The following is an 18,895-nucleotide window of genomic DNA, read 5'->3' as shown; positions in this document are numbered from 1 at the left end:
AAGAGAAAATATGAAGGTAGTGGCAGCATGGGAGTCTCCTGAGAGGAGAATTAGGGAGCAGTCATTTCAGTGAAGGTGATGATAGCCCAGAAAAATGTGCAAGGATGTGAAACCTGAACTGATAAAAGCAAAGGACAGGAGTAAGCAAAGAAAAGAATCAGAAAGGAAGACAGACAAAAATCACGTAAAAGCTCCTATTTATCTCTCTGACCTGAGGACAAATGAAGGATTTGAAGTGCTGCCAAAGCTACCTTTGTTTACACATAAACACTGATAAGAATTTCTTTGCCCTTCCCTCTTTCCCACACCCTTCTTAATATCTTGGATACAGGAAGTCAGTAATTAGTAGACTAGAAAGAAGAGAGGAAAAATTAATTTTCAAAATTGAATGTACTAGTGACAAATTTTATGAAGGGAAGGGAAACGAGAAAAGGACAAAGTGTACTTGTTTGCACTTGTACTCACTTTCCTCCAGCTCTGGCACTCTTTTAACCCTTCCCTGAGTTGATTCAACTCAATAACCTGGCAGAAAACTAAACTCAGAAAAAGTTAGCTTAGTTGTTGAGTTGAATTGGTTTATTGAACAATCAGATGACTACCACAGGTGAAGCAAGAGTGAGGGCATATAACCTAAAGGTAGAGGCGTTGTTGGAAAGCTAGGAGGAACAGGACTTTCTGTTTTCTGAAGCAGATGTACAATGTAACTTTGTCCTTCCCTCCTTAGACCACTACAGCTACAATAAAGGTAATGTTCTAATAAACTTGATAAAGGTATATTGCTGTTCAAAAAAACCACACATGAAATTTGTTAAGTGACTCTTATGGGACATATGTTTTGGATTAAGAGCTTTCCTGAGTCAATGTAAGAAACTACATTTTCAAACCTTTGGCACTGAATGAAAGTTGCAGTGATTTGCATGAAAGAGAAAAGATGAGGGTAAAAGTACAAGCCTTCAAGAAGAGCCTTTTGCTTGAAGCCTTCAAGCTTTTTGAAGACAGGTGAGCAGCAATATGCCCTGGAATTAGATTCACTGCAGAAGCAGACAAACTAAGAGGATATAAATCAACAGAGAACAACACTTCAAGGTTTCAATAGTAGCAGTTTAAACAGAGGCATAATTTAAAATTTTAGGATCTTTGCAACTGGGATCCATAGTTAGAGACCTTAGTAGGGGTGGTCTCAGTAGAGTGGAAAGACCAGAGTAGATAGTTCAGAACCATCAAGGGCAAGTAACACACTTGAATCTATAAATTAGAAGGAAAGGAATTGGACATGACATTAAGACGAAAAGTGGTAGCAAGAAATTTGTCTCTCCAGGATTATGGGAAAACTGAGAGTTCAGATGCTCTATGATCACAGTCACCAGAAGCAACACCACTTCCATCATCATCTTTAGATTATGTGACCATGTGGATCATCTCACTGATACAACTAGAGACTAATGGGGTCAAAACATATGCATTGCCACAAATGCAAGACAAGGGAGAGGAGCAAGTAGCTTCAGAAGAACATGGGAATGTTCCCTTCAGTAGCACTGAAGTGCAATCTTGATTGGCTATGCTGAAACTGTGGCGATGCCAAGCCAAAATTCTGGTAGAATTAGTGGTTTAAACTGGCATAAATTTGCTCCACTGCCAGAAAAGGCAGCTGTATGCCTTATCTCCATGTTGATCCTTAGCCCAGCACAAACTTTTTATGTAGCTGTGCAGAGAATTGGAACATGTTATCGATACTGCTGAAGGTTATGGGAAGAAAGTAGCAAAAGGGAAGAACTCTTTAACCCAGCACTACTTCTGAGTATCTTGGACCATGGTTTGATATAGTCGATCCAGCTTTAAAGCTCCTGGTGCCAGATCAAAAATGATGGGGCTCCATCACACAAAGCACCAACCCAATACAAATTCACTCTGCTTGAATTTGTTTAAAACAAAGCCCAAACTAGAAGAATTAACTTTACATGGGCGAGTTTTGCGCTAATTAAATCCCTCTTCTCTTACAGTTGGTACAACAGCAGCGTAAGAGCACAAAGGCATTGTCAACTTTGTATTTTGTGTCCTGACCTAATTTAGTTCAAGAGTAATAGTGGCTTCACATCTCACCCAGATCAGGTTGGTCCTGCTGAATGACTCAGTGGCATGCAAACCTAAATTAAAGTTCAAGGACCTGCGTCCTCTTTGCATTCTGGTCAACAATTTCAGTACATGGGACAGGTTCCATATTCATTTGTAAGAGGCCATACAATCAAGGAGAGAAAACATGATGGTGGGTAAAGGGTATCTACAACAGGCCCAGGTAATTGTGATGTTATTGCTGTAATCTTGTTCCACTTGCCTAATCCACAATTCCTAGTTTGCCTGTATCTTTCATTAGGTTACATTTAAATCTGGGTCACAACCTGAGTGTTTAACATTACTCAAGGATACCTTAAAGATTTTGTAAGACTCATTTTGGCAGCTGTTATTGCCAGTGCCTTAAATTGCATTTCTGTGCAATAACAGGTATTTTGCAGGGTGTTATTTGCCAGTGCTCTTCCGTAAGGATGGGGCATTGTGAGTTCTTGGTTAGGGACCAGAACTTCCTATCGGTTCTGCAAAGTCTCCCTTAAAATTTTTAAAGTAGATGCTGTCAGTTCTTGTAATTTGATTGCGAGTTAGTTAGCAGTTATTTTATTATCCTCACACCTACTGGAGGCAAAGAACGTATTGAGAATTTCAGCTGTCATTGGCACAAAGGCATTCGTGTCTGGCTGTCCTGGCTGCAGGGAAATGTGAGAACATGAACTAACTACACCCAGAAAAGCAGTCCCAAGTGTGCGATGAAAAGACACATTGTAGGTAGGTGAGGGTTTTTTTTGCATTTGAGATTGATGATATTGAAATAACTTTTTCCATCATTTGACTCTTTGGCTGTCAAGGGGGAATAACATGGTTACCTCATTTTACAGGGCTGATTTGAGGACAAATGTCTTAGAAGCAGAAGACACTTGGCGTTAGAGTACTGAAAGCCATTCAGCACTTAGGCAGGGGATTATCCTTCCTCCATGAAGCGTGAATGGCAACAGTCCCTCCTGCAAGACCAGGGATTTGGAGCCGGGGGCAAGAGGCAAGGCATGGAAGCAGAGGAGAGGAAAAGCAAACCGCTCCACCCTATTCCTGCGAGGGGGACAGGGCCCACGAAGCATCAAAGGGACCCTCGGCTCTACAGAATGTTGTGGGGCCCAAAGACACCGGGCATCGGCGAACAGGCCACGGCCGAGGCAAAGAGCTCCCGCTGGAGGAAGCCGGGGTAGGAAGGCCCCGACAGCTGGCAGGGCCGGTGCTGCGCGGAGCGGCGGAGCCGAAGGCAGCCTCAGCGCTACCGACGACCGTCCCAAGGGCGCTGCGGCAGAAGGCGCCCGGCACTGCCCCTCGGCAGGGGCCGCCCACCGGGATGCCGCTGCCCACCGGGATGGCGCTGTTTCCCCTCAGAAGCGCTGCCCCCTGCGCCGGGGGGTGCACCGCCCCGCCGCCTCCCCCACCCGGCGGCGCGCAGGCGCGTGGCAGTGCCGCCACCGCGGCGCTTGCGCAGTGGGGCCGAGGCCCGGCGGGCGCGCGCGCTCGCTCGCTCGGTGGCTGCCGCGGGGCTCCGGCACCGGCGGAAGGCGGCGCTGCTGCTGCTGCTGCTGCCGCCGCTGCGTGGAGCCCGCCCGGCCCCGACACAAAGACGAGGGCGGCCGTGGCGGCCACGGCTTCCGCCCGCCCGCCCGCAGCCCGTCGCCCCCGCGGCACCACATGGCGCCAGTGCTGCGGCCGCGCCTGGCGCCGCCCCCGCGGAGCTAGGCCAGGGCGAACCGCGGCGCCCCCCCACCCCCCACTGCCCCGCGCGCTCCTCTCCCGCCCGGCCCGGCCGACCCCATCAGTCCCCGCCGCCTGCGGGAGAAGCAGAGCGGGGCCCTGCACAGCCCCGCCATGCTGCCCCCGGGCCGCCGCGCTCTCTGCCGCCCACAGCGCCGCCGCCGCCGTCGCCCGGCGGGACTCCTGCCCGCGCTCCTGTTCCTGACGGCGCTGGGGGGTGGCGGAGCCGCGCTGCCCCCGGGCTGTAAGTACGACGGTCGCCCTAAAAGCGCCGGCAAAGCGGTGGCCGGCGGCCCGGTGGAGGTGAAGGTAGTTTGCAGCAACCTGGAACTCGCTCGGGTCCTGCCTCCCGAGGCGCTGCCTAACCGGACGGTCACCCTGTGAGTACCGTCCCCGGGTGGGGGTGGGCGGCCTTGGTGCGACGTGGACGGGCTGGGGGGGAGGCTGTGCCGGCCTGAGGTGAAATGGGGTCAGGCGCGGGGGGAGGAGGTTGACCCCCTCCGCTGCTGGGGAAAGCCCCAGGAGCGGATTTTTTATTGGCTGTACTTTTAATGTGTTCCCTTAGTTTCCTGGGATGGTGATTTTAGGAGGGGGGGAAAGCGTCCCGTTACTCACCGGCGGGGCGGTTCCACCCCGCGCAGCCCCCCGCGCCGCCGCCCGCCCCGCCGAGCAGCATTCCCCCCCCCCCCGCCTTGCGCCTTCTTTCTTGGGCTACTCTCCATCAAAGGGTTGAGGCTGGTCAGAAAGCTTAGGTCTTCCTTTATTAAAAGTAATTACACAATTTATTTTTTTTTTTAACTTCCCTAAATTTATTTTTTTTATCGCAGAAGAAACTCGGCTTCGGAGTACCGTGCGTTGAGGTAGTTCTAACAACCGAGCACTAATAGCGAGCATGAGCGGTAGGCTAGGTGGGCCTGAAGTTTTATGGTAGCAAACAGCAACTTGTTTATTGCAGCTTGCAGTAAAACCAGCCGAAGGGATTTATTTTGTTTCTTCTTTAGAAAAAAGGTCAGTTTACTTCCATGTAGCAATAGGCATGCTCTTTTTATGTGGAGGCCATCCTAGCTCATCCATTTGAATAACAAGTTTCAAACGGGATGTGCAACTTATTCCAAAGTAAGAAATATGTCGCTATTTACTTAGACATGAGCATGCACATCTTTGCGAGACATTAACTGGTCACTCTAGGAGAGAAGTTTATAGATTCACAGAGTGATTTGAGTTGGAAGGGAGCTTTAAAGGTCATCTAGTCCAACCTCCCTGACATGGACAAGGACACCAGCAGCACTGTATTTCATTGGTGGATGGTCCTAAAAGTGGAACCCTGTCCCTTCTTTAGAGAGCCTTAAAGTGCCTGTGCTACCATAGGAAGACTCAAGCGCAACCAAGTAGTATGCAAGAAAAACAATGAAAAGAAACTGGGGTCTACCTTAAGATATTTATCTACTTAACTGGAAATCGTAGGTTTGAAAGATCTACCAATACAAGTTTAACAAGCAGAGAATGTATATAGTTATGTCATGAGAGTAACACTCTTGACTCCCTGCTTTTGTGAACTTCGACAGCACTGAACCACCAAGGGCAGGCTTCCTTCAGGAGGTTGTAGTGAGGTGTGCACCTGGTCAGCGAGGGAAAGCCAAAAACAGGGAGATGATTAAGGCTAAAGTAGTAGTTCTCACTTGGCAATCTGCAAGGGTTCAGAGAATATTTGTAATTTACCTGTGAGAAGTGACCAGCAATATTCACATGTGAAGTTTCTGAAGTAGAAGAAGCAAAAAGTAGGTGGTGATGGCTGTTTGATCAGCAAATCATTTTAGTCTTTGTTAGCCTCAAATGCTTTGCAGCTGATTAAGTTAAGGATACAGTATTAGCCATTAAAATTTTGATAAAAGTAGATGTTAGTATGGTTGATATGCTGAAGTTGACTGTGGGCGTCTTTTGGTTCAGAAAACTTGGAGCCATAGCTCTCATTGCTATGAAAGACAAGCAGATCTCAAACACAGCAGCCTTGCTGTGAATGGACCTTTGTTCATAACTGCAGTGACATAAGAAATTGGAAGAATGGTTCATCTTTCATCTTGATTTTTATACTCCTTCATTATCTAGAGTGTATCTAGACCATATCTACATACACTAATTAATTGTTTTCAGTTTTAACTGGCCTTTGAAGTTCGTGATAACTTCTGAAACATTTGGTTTTCCCTTTTAAAATTTTTAATAGCAAGAAACAATTGTTATAATACACAAATGTTTTTCATTGTTCTTTGTACTAAGTATCATAACTGTGTTGATGCAATTAATATGAACACACACTTTGACATTTTACTGAAATACGAGGCAAAGATTATTAAACCAATGCTCCTGCTTTTTCTAAGAGAGTGGACACAATAACTGTCGTGATTCAGGATCTTTCAAGTTTGTTGGCTCTCGAGGCATGACTTTCCATATTTAGGAGAGGGCTTTTTTATTGAATCCCTGTTAACCTGGTTAGAAAGTTTTGGTGATTTGTAGGGTGTGTTGCCAAGTGCCATTTCACTAACATGTTGATTATTAGCGGCTGGGTTAATCATTATCTAATCTTTTGCCAAGAATTACTTTTTTTTTTTTCCCAAGCTGATACTTAGAATTGCAGTACTTGGTGGATAGTGGAAGGTTGTCTGATTAGAGTCAAACTGCCCTGAGTTATCTTGAATCTTGATTCTTGTGGGATTCTTCTATTAAGATAAGTACTAGTTCTATTATATCTTTTTGGATTAGTGGATCACTGCAGAGATAAGTAGCTGAAAATAGATCACTGCTGTGTAGATCAGCTGCATTTCAATTCAGTTAATTTCCTTTTATGTTGACTCTTATTTTGCACAAACCAATTTTAAATACAAGGACCTATATAGTTTTATATAACTTTTTGCTTTTTGAGTGAGCCAGGAGTGACGCAAATGAAGTGATTATATTAATTTTAGAAACCCTGATTCTATCCTTATCACTGATCAAACTCTTAGACTTTCAGTAAATCAGCTGCTGTGCATTTAGTATTTACAATTATTTTCCCCCTCAAATATTCTTGAGGACAAAAGTCTCTAAAAAGTGGGGAAATAAGGAGTGGAACCTAGGATAAATGAATAGCATCTGAGGATTCTCGCCAGGTTCTTCTATTCTTGCACACCATTGTAGTTAGTGGTTAACAATGATATAGGTAAATTGGGCAGGGTCACTTAATTTACGAAATGCCTTGGCCTTTGTTTGCCACAAAACATGTTATTGTCCTAGCAATTTAGGTCAGTATTATGTAAAATCTTTAGTTACAATTCAGAAAAAAATATCCTAACTTGATTTCAATTGCTAAGAGACAAAGTACGTTTATTTCGTGATTGAGGAAGGAAAGCAAACACTGGAAGAAGAGTATTAAAGTACAGAGAGATGTCTGTGGGAGAATAAGTAATGTTTAGGATTTCTGGCAGTACTGTAAATTGAGATTCCTTTAGAATCCAGGTAGAATTAACTGGTGCTTTACTGAGCCATTAGGTCCAATTCCAAGGTGAATTCAAGTCTAGTTATAGCTAAGGAAGGGACTTTTTCATAGCCTCATATAATAAAAACTGATTAGGATGCAAATGAAGGGTGTATCTACATGAACGCCATAGTTGGCTTTGACCTTTGTAGTTTAACCAGCCAGATGAGATGCTTTTGGTGTGAAGATAACATAACTGGGTGAATGTAACTCTGTGCTTTGTCTGACATGCTCTGTATTTCAGTAGATACTGAAGCTGTTGCCGTGTTTCACATTTAAGTAAGGAAAGTACTATACTCTTGTAATAGAAGTCTGAGATAAGATATCAATTGCTGTTGTGTTTCTTGATGCAAGCTCAAATGATGATGTCATAACTTGTTGGATATTAGCCTTTAGTTCGTTCTTTGGAAGAGAATGTGTGATCCCACTGAAGACAAGCCCCTGAAGTTGTAATCCTTGTAAAGTGTTGAGAATTTTAGTTGCCTGTTACAAATAGGGTAACTACACATTCTGTAGGAATAGGAATCTAAATAAACAGAGGAAAAGCATATATATTTAGTAAAGAATTGTGTTTCTGAATCGAGAGCCTTACTGGTCTGTAACCAACTTTGCTTACCCACATATCCTGATAGAAACATCTGAGTATCAGTGTTTGCATTTACAAGCCAGAGCATCAGCCTGGATTTGTGTTCAGAACTGTTCAGTGATGTGCTTAACTGGGTTGCTGTTGAGATCAACATCTTAAAATGTCACAGTTTTTGTCCAGCTCCTAACCATGTCAAACTACATCCATTAAGCAGCTGGAAGGCATACGTATTTGGCCTTCCAGATATCGCACAGCCTTTCTCTTCGTAACACAAATTCCTGAATTCTTAAAGTTTCAAAGCAAAAGGTCACTCATATTGCAATATGTATCACAATATGTGATTAAATTGTAATTACATGAATTATGTGTCATTACATGAGTATTTTTTTTATTCTTGCAGAAAAAGGACTCACCAAGTTTTAAAAAGAAAGCAAATAGATATTATGTAGTGACTTACATTTAGGGTTTTTATTATTATTTTATTTTTTTGAGGCATGATCTGATGCTTTGCTAAACTTTTCATTGTCTTTGTTTTACTTAGTTGGGCCTTTCTCTATTATGTGTATGGAAAAAAGTGTCCTTTATCAAAATATTGACAAACAGGAAGTATAGGCATAGTATATGTCTTCTGTGGAAATTTGCTTCTTCTTTCAAAGTACATTTCCATTATTACCTTGAAGGTACTCTTGACAGCTTGTATTTTCTGTTAGGCTTGTGTTCTAATAGACCTATTCATTATACATCTATCAGATTTTGTGTATGTCTTTTACCTTGAGAAGATAGCATTCCACATTGGAAATCAGGTTAATGCTTTGCTGTATGCCCTATTCTCACACTGATTAGTTATTGTGGGGTTGTTATCATGGGATATTGAATACATACAGTATTCTTGTATGATTGTGTATGTGTTTGTGTATATTTGAGTACTGCAAGACAATTCTGAGGTCACAATTTGAACCACACTTTCTTCAAAATTGCAATATTTTCTTCTACCTAAATAACTATTCAAGTTCAGAAGACATCATGTTATGTTGTTAATACATACCCACTGGGATACCCAGTCAAGTTTCAACAGTGTTCTCTTGTTTCTTTTAGTGTTGTAAGAATGGCTTTAACATACACGGTTAAGTTGTAATTGGAAATAGTCTTCATGCAATAATGATTGTATCAATGCATACTGACTTTTTTTAAAAGATTTTTCTTCTATATGAGCATTTAAAAATTGTTTTAGGTGCCTTTCACAATAAGATTATTGTACTTTTGATTAAATACATGAAGTAATTAGAAATATGGCTTCTATACCGTAGATACAACTGTAGGCAGTTGTTACAAGCCTGGGGCTCAGATACTGAATGAGAGCTATGTATTGATTACTACTGAGTTGAAGATAAGGGAGGAGGACAGAGATAAGTTCTGCAAAATTCTGGAGAGCAAACTTAAATTTTTTAAATAAGGACAATTTAATTTTTTTAATTCTCCAAGCCACAATGTTAATGTAGAATTACCCAATACATTTATTCCCCTGCAGATATCCATATAAGCAATGCCCTTTGTGTTTTCATTAGCCCTTCAGTGAGTATGAAGTGTTCAATGTGTTGCGCTGTATCTAGCCTCAGGAAGAGAAGTTTTCATCTTCAGGACTAATACTTTTTTATTGTTGTCTTTTATTGGTCTGTAGTATTCCTGGTTTTGTTTCAGTTTGGCAAAGTTAATGCCAAGAGTTAAAGAAATAGAACTGGAATGTATGCTGCAGTGATGAAGAATGAATAACTATGTGTGTCTCATTTCTTTTTGCTTGCAGTTTGTTCATGTTTCAGAGGTTATTTTTGTAATTTAAACCACGTATGGAGCTGCAAGATTAGATTTTTCAGAATTTAATGGTTCCCATATGTACTTTGGATGGGCCAGATATGTTGCAGGTTCATGGATTTGTCATTACTGCCTTATTTAATCTGTATCTTCACCATAATAGTCTATAGTTTTTAAATCTATACAGTTTAAATGCTGTCTTTGTACCAGTAGTTAATCCACGAAGACTAAAAACAGTTGAGCGTTTCTTTTCATTAGTAATAATAGTTTTAAATTTAAGAACTTCAGATAACTAAAGTATGCTTTTGTCAGTTTTGCTTTCTGCAGTGAGATAAATGATTTAAAATATTAATTTGTAAAATATTAAATCTATTAAATATCTTTAGTCTTTAGCAGAGTAAATAGGGGAAAATTTTATTTTTGCCTTGGGATTTCACTGTTTGGCTGTTTAGCAGTGAAAACTGCAATGTCTTGTTGCTTTTAGAGTGCTACAGTGGGACAGCTCATATCCATTAATTACTGCTTATGGGCATTACTGTGTTGTGACTCTTGTTTTGGTAATGTCCCCTTTGGACACGGGACATGTCTGCCGGTGCAGCACAGTACTGTCCTCTGAGCTGCCTTGGAGTGAAGGGGATGCCAGTGCACTGTGGTGCAGAGCTGCTAGGTCCCAGAGTAGTGTAGTTGCTTTAGTGGTGTGTGTAATCCAAGCTAGTTAGCCAGTTTTGGCAGGGCTGCAGAGTTGTTGCTTTTGGAGCAGGAACTTGACCTTTTTGGTAAGGCAGACCAACTAAGAGCTTTTTGGGGGGAAAAAAAACCCCAAACCCACAAACATAATAAATGCAGATTGATTAAAGAAATTTAAGAAATACGCAGCTTCATTCCACAATTCTGTCTGCACTGGATAGTGTGTTCTAGGATTAATCCAGGCAAGTATCCAGTATTACAGATCTAGGTGTCTGTGGGCTGTGCTGTCTTCACGTGCTTTGTCTAAGAGTACAATCTGTGCCCTCTGCTAGATCAGTTCAATCTAGGGAAAAAAAGATCCTTTGAGGTACAGGGAGGGAGATTAGGATCTTGATAGGAAGTGAAGAAAGGCAGGAAGATTGGATTAAAAAGCAGAAACTACTATTGAGTCAGGGAGGAGTTGAGATGGGAGTGTGGGTTCCTTTGCGTGCATGTGTTGGTTATGGAGATGGGAAATCAGAAGGACTTCAGAGGAAGTGAATGCAGAGCAGATAAGGTGCTGAAGGGTGTGTGTAACTGGTTTAGTGAGAGATGGGTGAGAATTCTTGGAAATTCAGCAGCTACCCACAAAATCAGTAAAGGCAGGATTAGTGACTGGATGTCATTAGGAGACGATGGATCATATAAGGAAATGGTAATGGTATAACACAGTCTGAGAAAACTCTTCTGGTATTGTCCATATGATGCGCTATTTCCATCTGAGGAGATGAGCATAAAGGCTTATTTCTGTCAGATGCAGGAACTCGTTTAGTTAGCCTGTGTTGTTGTAGAATAGGTTTTAACTTGAAACTTAGTATCAGGCAGAGTTTGCAAGTTATGCTCAGATTTCTGAAAGCATCCTGTACAACATCCCAAACAACTGATTCTAATACCTCAAACTGTTGGCCTCCTGTTAATACCAGAGGCTGTTGTCCTGATTTAAACCAATTCTCAAAACTGTATGTCTGTGGCTCATTAAAGTTCCTGTGGGTTGCAGTGAGCTGACCTTACAGCTCTGTACTGGAGAAGGGAGGTCCCCCTGCTTCTGATACTGGGATGATCAGGAACAAGGACAGGGGAGAGGAAATCTACCATTCTGAGTGTGGAAAGTTATATCCACATCCAACTACCTGCAAAACTGTAGCCTGAACTGGAGCTGGTGTGTTCATACCTTCACTTCCCAGTATCTCGCTGTGTGGGTGGTTTTTTGTTTGTTTTTTTTTTTTTTTTTTTTTCCCCCTCCCTTGCTGATGTGCTGGCATTTGTTGGCTCCATGCCTAGTCAGTTCAGGGAGCTAAATTCTAAAAAAATTGTTGACTTCTGTAGGATTAGGATATAATTTTTGTGAAAATGTATCTTCGTGTGCCAGCAGTTGACAGGAAGTGCTTGCGAACGTGTCTGGACAAGGCACTTTCTAGAGAACACGTATACCTGATAGGAAATGCAAATGCACATGTGGCTGGGTGTGACAGCATATGCTATAATTAATACTACTGTCACATGACACATAGAATGTATTAGCCATAACAGCTTAAGTTAGGAGAGTCTGTCTAGGCATCTGTGTGTGTGCAGTATTTCCTGTGAAGTGAGTTACTCACATGTATGTATGAAGGTTGGAGGGATAGGGAAAACTTGCACTAAACTGCAAGTAAGTAAGAATCCTAAGAAGTGTACATGTGGTGGGTAAGAAGTGGAAAACTCAGGAGGGAGCAGAGCAGAGGGGAATAAGACAGGAGGGTTACTACAGAAAAAAAGTTGATCATCATCTCTTAAACTAATTCAGATGCTACAGATGAGGCAGTGAGAAAGAACTTGGAGGAAGTTTCCCAGAATGTAATGGTCACAAGGGTTAGGTTACCAGTTTTGGTTAGCTTTAGAAACAGCAACTCAGAGTTAGTGTTGGAAGAAATGGTATGTTGCTGTGTCCTCTTAATTTTCTCTCAGGTAGGCTTTTCAAACCTGGATAAGTACTAGAAAGAGAGGTTTGGTTGGTAAGGTCATAATTTCACAAGAATTTCTTTTGACAGTAGTGTCATTTTCAGCAACATAGCTACTCGTTCTTGGATTCTGTTTTGCACCTCAGTTCTGTACTTCTTCTAAGATGATTTTTACTTGGTACTTTTACATAGAAATTTCACTGAGGTACTCCAGTGATTGGCACTGTATTTCATTAGGAATAAAGAATTTCTGTCCTTAAAGAATGGTTTGTCCTTAAAGGCAACAAATAAAGCATGTGACCACATACTGAATATCAAGAAAAAAAAATCTTTAATAGCAGCGCACAAAAGCGAGTGTCGTTGCTTGAATGATGAAGGGATTGTGTAGGGGGGGGAAAAAAGGTCCATATAAAGTTAGCAGATTCCCAGTTAAAAATGGAGCAATATAAATAGACACAATTTTAATTCTGTGATTTCATTAGTTCTGAGTGTTTTAGTTCACAATCTTAATATTGTTTAATATGCATAATAATGAAATAGTACAGGAAATCTTTTATGTGTTGCAAACTTATATTTTGCAAATATTTTGTTGCTATGCTTCCTCAATTATAATGTTCTTGTTAAATGGAAAATACTGTCTCCTTTTGTAGGGGCTTTGAAAAGATTCATAATTCTTTATATATTGCTTGTGGAGTGTTTTCATATTAGGCTTACTTTTAAGCAAGTACTGTTCATGTTCTGCTCAGTCTATTCTTTCCCTTTGACACCAGTAACTCACTAGAAAGCAAAATACTGTTGAAAAATACTGGGGTTATATCCTTGTTAAATCACAGCTTCTACAAGATAAACTTCGAAAAATATATTTCTTTTTGCATGTTCACGGCTTTCAGCAGAAAGCATTTTTCTTGGTTGTACAGATGGTTATTTTAGTCCAATTTTTGCTGGTGGCCACTTTCCCAGTCCTTAGAGTATACAGCCACCATCATGAAGTGATCTGATTTATTTTCTATTTCCTGGCTCTTTGTTTGAGTCTCTTAAAAAACGTTCTGGAAGCTACTTCAGCATTCAGCTGAAAGTTACACTGTCTCCCAGTCTTTGTACAGGTTTCCTGGAGGCCATTTTGACTATTTTGTAGTAGTGTTAATGGATGTGTGTATATTTTTATAGTATCCTACAAAATGATTAATTTGTGAACTTTGGAGATGCATTCTAAATTCCTGTCTAGTTGACTGCTGTCTTAGTGATGGCTGTTTTAGAGCTGGCAAACCAAAATTGTTTCATAGAACAAAACTTTTTTCACTGAGTGCTTATCACCTTATTCTAATGGTAAAAACAAATGAAGTTGTCTTTTTTTTTTTCTCCTGCTGTATCAAAAAGAAAATAATGATTACATCACCTTTAGTATCTGTTGCTAAAACTCTCTACTACAAAAGACAGACTTTGGGTTTGACTGCATAGTTACGTTTTGCATGCTAGCAACGGGGTATCTATTGCTAAAAGTCTCGCCAATAAGTTAAAGCCAGAGTTGAGTTTCTTTAGAGAGTTTTGCAAAATTCTTCTGCTACTTTATGAAGCAAAATGGAAACAGGGCTTTCAGATCCAAGCTATACTCAACAAGGGAACATTTCATCAGTGTTCTTGGAATGGGTGAAAAGCTGGGGTGGGTTTTGTTTTTTGGGGGGAGTGGTTGTTTTTGGTTTGTTTTTTTTTTTTGAGGTGTGTTGTTTCAGATCACCTCTTTGTCTCTACAATCATTCTGCTCAGTCAAAGGAGAGGGAAGTGTGTTGCTTTAAGGTGACTTGAGACATTGTCCATAATACTTTCTAGAACCTACTTTTCTGCTGCCTTTTCTTCCAAGTTTTTTGTGTTAATTCCCATGGCTGTGAGTGTGTTTGCATGCAGTAGTTCCACATCTTATTTTCTGTTATGTAAGGGCTGGACAAGCAAAACCAGGTATTGTTGATCATTCAAAAGAAGAAAAAAAGCCCACCATAAAAAAACCTCATCTGGAACTTGTAACACATACATGTTACAACAATGACACTGGGCTATGGAAATCCCTTCATGAAATCTCAAGGTACATTTGTTAAAGAAGAGTTGAACAAGATGGGGATGAGTGAAGATCTGTAGCTCCCTACAATTTTCCCTTTAAACTTCTTAATGATGGAAGAATTTGCATATTTTCAGAATTACTTGCCTCTTAGGAAAAATTATGGACTTAAACTAGTAACTTAGAATTATTATTGATCACAAATAATTTTCTGTGTCTAAGTGGTACATAATAGTCCATCATTTCACTGTACATTAATGCACAGAAATTGTGAAAGTGACTATAAAACATCTACTGAGGTGAATGCTTTATTGTGTTTTGTCGTTTTATGCCATATCCCTTAACACTTCAAGTAATGTATAGACTAAATATATTAATAATAAGTTTTAAACTGCATTTTTTTTAAAGATTACACTTACAACATTTTTAAGTGTGATGAAATGTCTTAGGTTATATGGAGTGTTGTAAAATCTATCATTTATTGTACTAAACCTTTATGGTTGAGTAACTAACAGCCTCTGCAGAGAAAATACTAAATCAGGCTGACTATAATTTGTACATCACACTCCAGAGAGAAATTTACCTAGTGCACAGATATTCAAAGGCTTCTACTTTAGGCCTATTATTTTACAGGCAATGTCAGAAAACTTTTTTTTACAGAACTGTAATTTTATTTAGCTTAGATTTAGTTCAGTCAGTTATAGCTACTTTTGAAGTGGTTTCTGCTCCATTTTGAATAGCTCCTTTTTCTGGAAAAAGTACAGGTAAAAATCAATAAATCTTTAAGATGAAGTAATTTATAACTAAAATACAAATTATTTCTGTGCTACCAAAGGTTGTAGCTTGCTTGCTTGCTTATGTTGACTTGGATGTTTTCTGAACCTCATGTTTTTTCTTCTTACTTTATCCATAAGTCTGAAATTGGTCTGTGTTTTTTCTTGCTGCTGCTGTTATGCCTTACGTTCAGTTTGCATTAACTACTAATGAGGTTTTTTATAAACTCCTTTATTCATTTCTTTATTTTTCTTCCCACATATGTTTCTGAAACCAGGAAGGATGTTGAAATAAAGGTGTGCTTCACTCTGAATAGATTTGGTTTGCAGAATGAAACCTGTACCTACCATTTCTACAAATATTTACTATTTAGCTTGAAACCTTTTCCTCTTTGGGTAGAAGTAAAAGTAGTTTCAAAGACTTCAAGATGTGTGATTTTAATGCTTCGGTTGAATTTTACTAGTTTTGTAGGCATTCCAAGTTGTAGATGATGATGATCATATTTGTCAAACTTGCAGTCTTGCAAATGTGTATTCTCATTTTCTGTTACATGTTGGGCCTTCCTTGATGCAAGTAGTCCTTGAAATACATGTAGGTTTCTGAAGAGCACCTGGGATTCTTTGATTTGTACATCTGTTTTTAAAAAATACTCTGTTTCATTTGTTCAGTCATCTAGGTTATCACAGCTACAACCAAGGGGCAATTTTCCTTCCTTCATTCCTGTAAGTTAGCTTAATGTATTTGACTCTAGACCTGTATTTCACAAGAGCAAATTTTCTTAGCTGACACTCTAGTGAACATTACAGGCTTTATAGGCACACACAACAGCAAATTCTCAGTATACCGTTAAGTATTTTTTTCTCATCCTTTCCACCATTCCTGTGATCAGTCTTCACGTGGTATTAGCTGAATGTGTAGCATGCAGTGTTGATCACACTTTTGCACTTGGCATATAACTCTCTTGGAATATGCTTTGGGTAAATGTGTAGTTTAATGTTAGCTGCTTGTGGAGCAGTGGGCACCAGGGATGACTTGAGATGAACTGCAGAAATACATGGTATGACTGTAAGGGAAGAAGGAGGAGTTTAGCATCAGAACTTTTACCTTGGTCGAATGATTCAACTTTAATTTAAAGAATTTTCAAGCTTTCCATCCATCAGACTGGAAATGGAAAGATTTTCAAATAGTTTGTTCAGCTGTCTTGATTCTGTGTATGTGAGATTGAGAGAGAGAGATTGACTCAGTGCCAGAGCTTTGAGACCAAAAAAAAATTGCCTGCCCTGTGTTTGTCTAAACCACAGAGGCTTGAGGCAATCTTTGAGAAACCTGGAGAAGAAAACTACTTCATGTAATACATAGTTGTGTCAAAATGATGCTGTTTTCATAGATTGGTATTTCTGCATTTTAGTTTTATTCATGATGTGTTTTGAAGTACTAATCCTTGTCATTAGATAATAAATTTTATGCATCAGAGGAAAGAGGGCTCTGTGTGTGTGTGTGTTTGGTTTATGGCTATTGTAAAGGATATCTGAAAGATGTAATAGACTGGAAAGAAATCTCCTAGTGGCAGTTGTAAGTGTGGAAGTAGTTTTCCAGCCTGAAGATGTAATTGGTGTAAGTGAAGTGCACAGACATGTTGGATCTGCAGGATGCATTTGATAGAGCACCTGTCTGAGATTGAAATGACTGTAGCAGAAGTTGTGGAACAAACTGACAGAGTGTGAATTTGCAGGACAAGATGGTGTGCACTGGAGAGCTTTTAGAAGAACTCAGGGATGAAGAAGTCAAATGATAAATGTCTGAAGTCTTGCTCAGAATGAACTTCATTTTTGAGGACTGGAGGGATGGCAAATGTTGATTTTTATAAGTGCATCAGGAGTTTAGGGGAACTGTGTGGTTCCAAATCTGATGTTTGTGTTGGACAAATCAGTGGAATTTATAATAAATTTATTGGATACCTGGATAAAGAGAGAGATGTACTCTGGAAAATTTACATGTCCTATAATGGGAAGCTCTTCCCCACAAACCTTTGGAGTTCTTCAGAATCAGCAAAATATTTACAAAGGTGATCCAGTTGGTATAATGAGACATGGATGCTTTTCCAAAAGGTATATCTCAGTCCCTCACCAAAGGCATTTGATGAAAATTGTATGTCAGTCTAAAATGGAAAACCATTGTATGAGCAGCTAATTTGCTGAAGGATAAGAAGTGGATGGGGAAGTAAATGGTTAGCCCTCTCAGTGGAGTCTGAGACCTGTAATGCATGGCGTATTTCTTAATGGCCTGTAAAAGAGTGTGAGTAGGGGCTTGACAGTTTGAGTTGCTTGATGTAATAAGGATGAGAGTAAAGTGAAGAATTTTGGAAGAAGTTTATGAAACTAATAACTGGGCAATAAAATGACAGAAACAGCACATTGTAGAAAAATGAAAATAGTATTGGGGATGACAACAATTCTGTCTTTATATATAAGATGATGGGCACTGAGCTGACCGGAAATCTTCAGTTTTTATTACAAGTAGTAAAGGTAGATCAGATGTTAGGAGTTGCTAGGAAAATGGTAAGAAACAGAGAACATAATTTTAACACATGCAGATTTGTAACTTGTCAGTGTGTTGAATACTATCAGTTCTGGTGGTCTTATCTTGGATTTTTTTGAGTATAATAAAGCTGGAAAGAGCTCAGAAGTTAAGGTGGCACAGAATGACTTCTGTTTGAAGAGTAATTAAGTAAAATATGAATCTTCCATTTGGCAAGAGACCGTCTAGGTTCTACATAATTACGTGTGGTAAAGGGAAGGTAGGTAGGGATTGATTACTGCTTGTTTCAGTATAAGAAGCGGGGAGCATCAAATGAAACTAGCAGGAGCTGTGCTCAAAACGAATGCGATGAGAGATTCTTTGTGGAACAGAGCTTTGTACTGTGAAACCTTTCATAAGAGGTGTTGTGGATGCCAAAATATTACGTGGTTCAAAAGGAAAATAGGCATTTTTGCAACAGCTGTATAGAAAGCAGGTCCTTCTCAGTAAGGAAGCATCTAGCTATACAAGGGATTTCCTAACTTGAGGATAATTTGTAGATGGCTGTGATTAGAGAATAGGGCACTTGGCTAGATGGGCCTGATCCAGTTACTCATGTGGAAGAGGGAATTTGTGGTTGTGTGGTCCTTTAAGAAAGGATAGGTAGAAATAAAGGAGTGCTCGATGAGTTTATTTGCAGATGTCTTAAAAAGCTTGCATTGAGGAGAAGGATGAATGTGAAGGATGGCTGGGAAGGGTGGCACAATGTGGGTGAAGTGAGAGTGTGCAAGTGGCTGAGGGTGGCAGCAGAGGAAAGGGGAAACGCTGCGTGGTTTTGAAAACCAAAATGGGTATGGAAGAACAGAATGTTGAATGTGTAGATTGGTTGTTTAATACTTAATTTTCTAGTATGCCAATTCTGGTGCTTTATTATGATAATCCTATATGGGCGTACTTTCTTTCATATGTTAATTACATAAGCTTGCATGGTACTTAGGGCACATAACATAGAAAATCCTCCTTTTCTCCTTCATAATATTTAAGCAGTGGTGTTATATATACCTCAGACAATGAGCGAGGCATTGTAGTTTGATACAAATGCTGTTAAACAAAAAGATTTACACCAGAAGTGTAAGCTGCAGCAAATAATTTTG

At 40.2% G+C, this 18,895-nt stretch overlaps 1 protein-coding gene across 1 annotated transcript in view; it reads left to right on the top strand.

Moving 5' to 3' along the window:
* The first annotated feature begins 3,901 nt into the window (after nt 1-3,901).
* Nucleotides 3,902-18,895, top strand: part of ADGRA3 (adhesion G protein-coupled receptor A3) — a 60,440-nt gene continuing 45,446 nt past the window's right edge. The window contains exon 1 of the mRNA XM_074865905.1: nt 3,902-4,214. Within this exon, the coding sequence (XP_074722006.1) occupies nt 3,949-4,214 (266 nt within the window). The 5' untranslated portion in view covers nt 3,902-3,948. The remainder of the gene's footprint in view (nt 4,215-18,895) is intronic.

This window comes from Strix uralensis, chromosome 4, assembly GCF_047716275.1.
Source record: "Strix uralensis isolate ZFMK-TIS-50842 chromosome 4, bStrUra1, whole genome shotgun sequence".
Lineage (NCBI taxonomy): Eukaryota > Metazoa > Chordata > Aves > Strigiformes > Strigidae > Strix > Strix uralensis.
The sequence above is the reverse complement of the archived record's forward strand: the minus strand, read 5'-3'. Positions and strand labels throughout refer to the sequence as shown.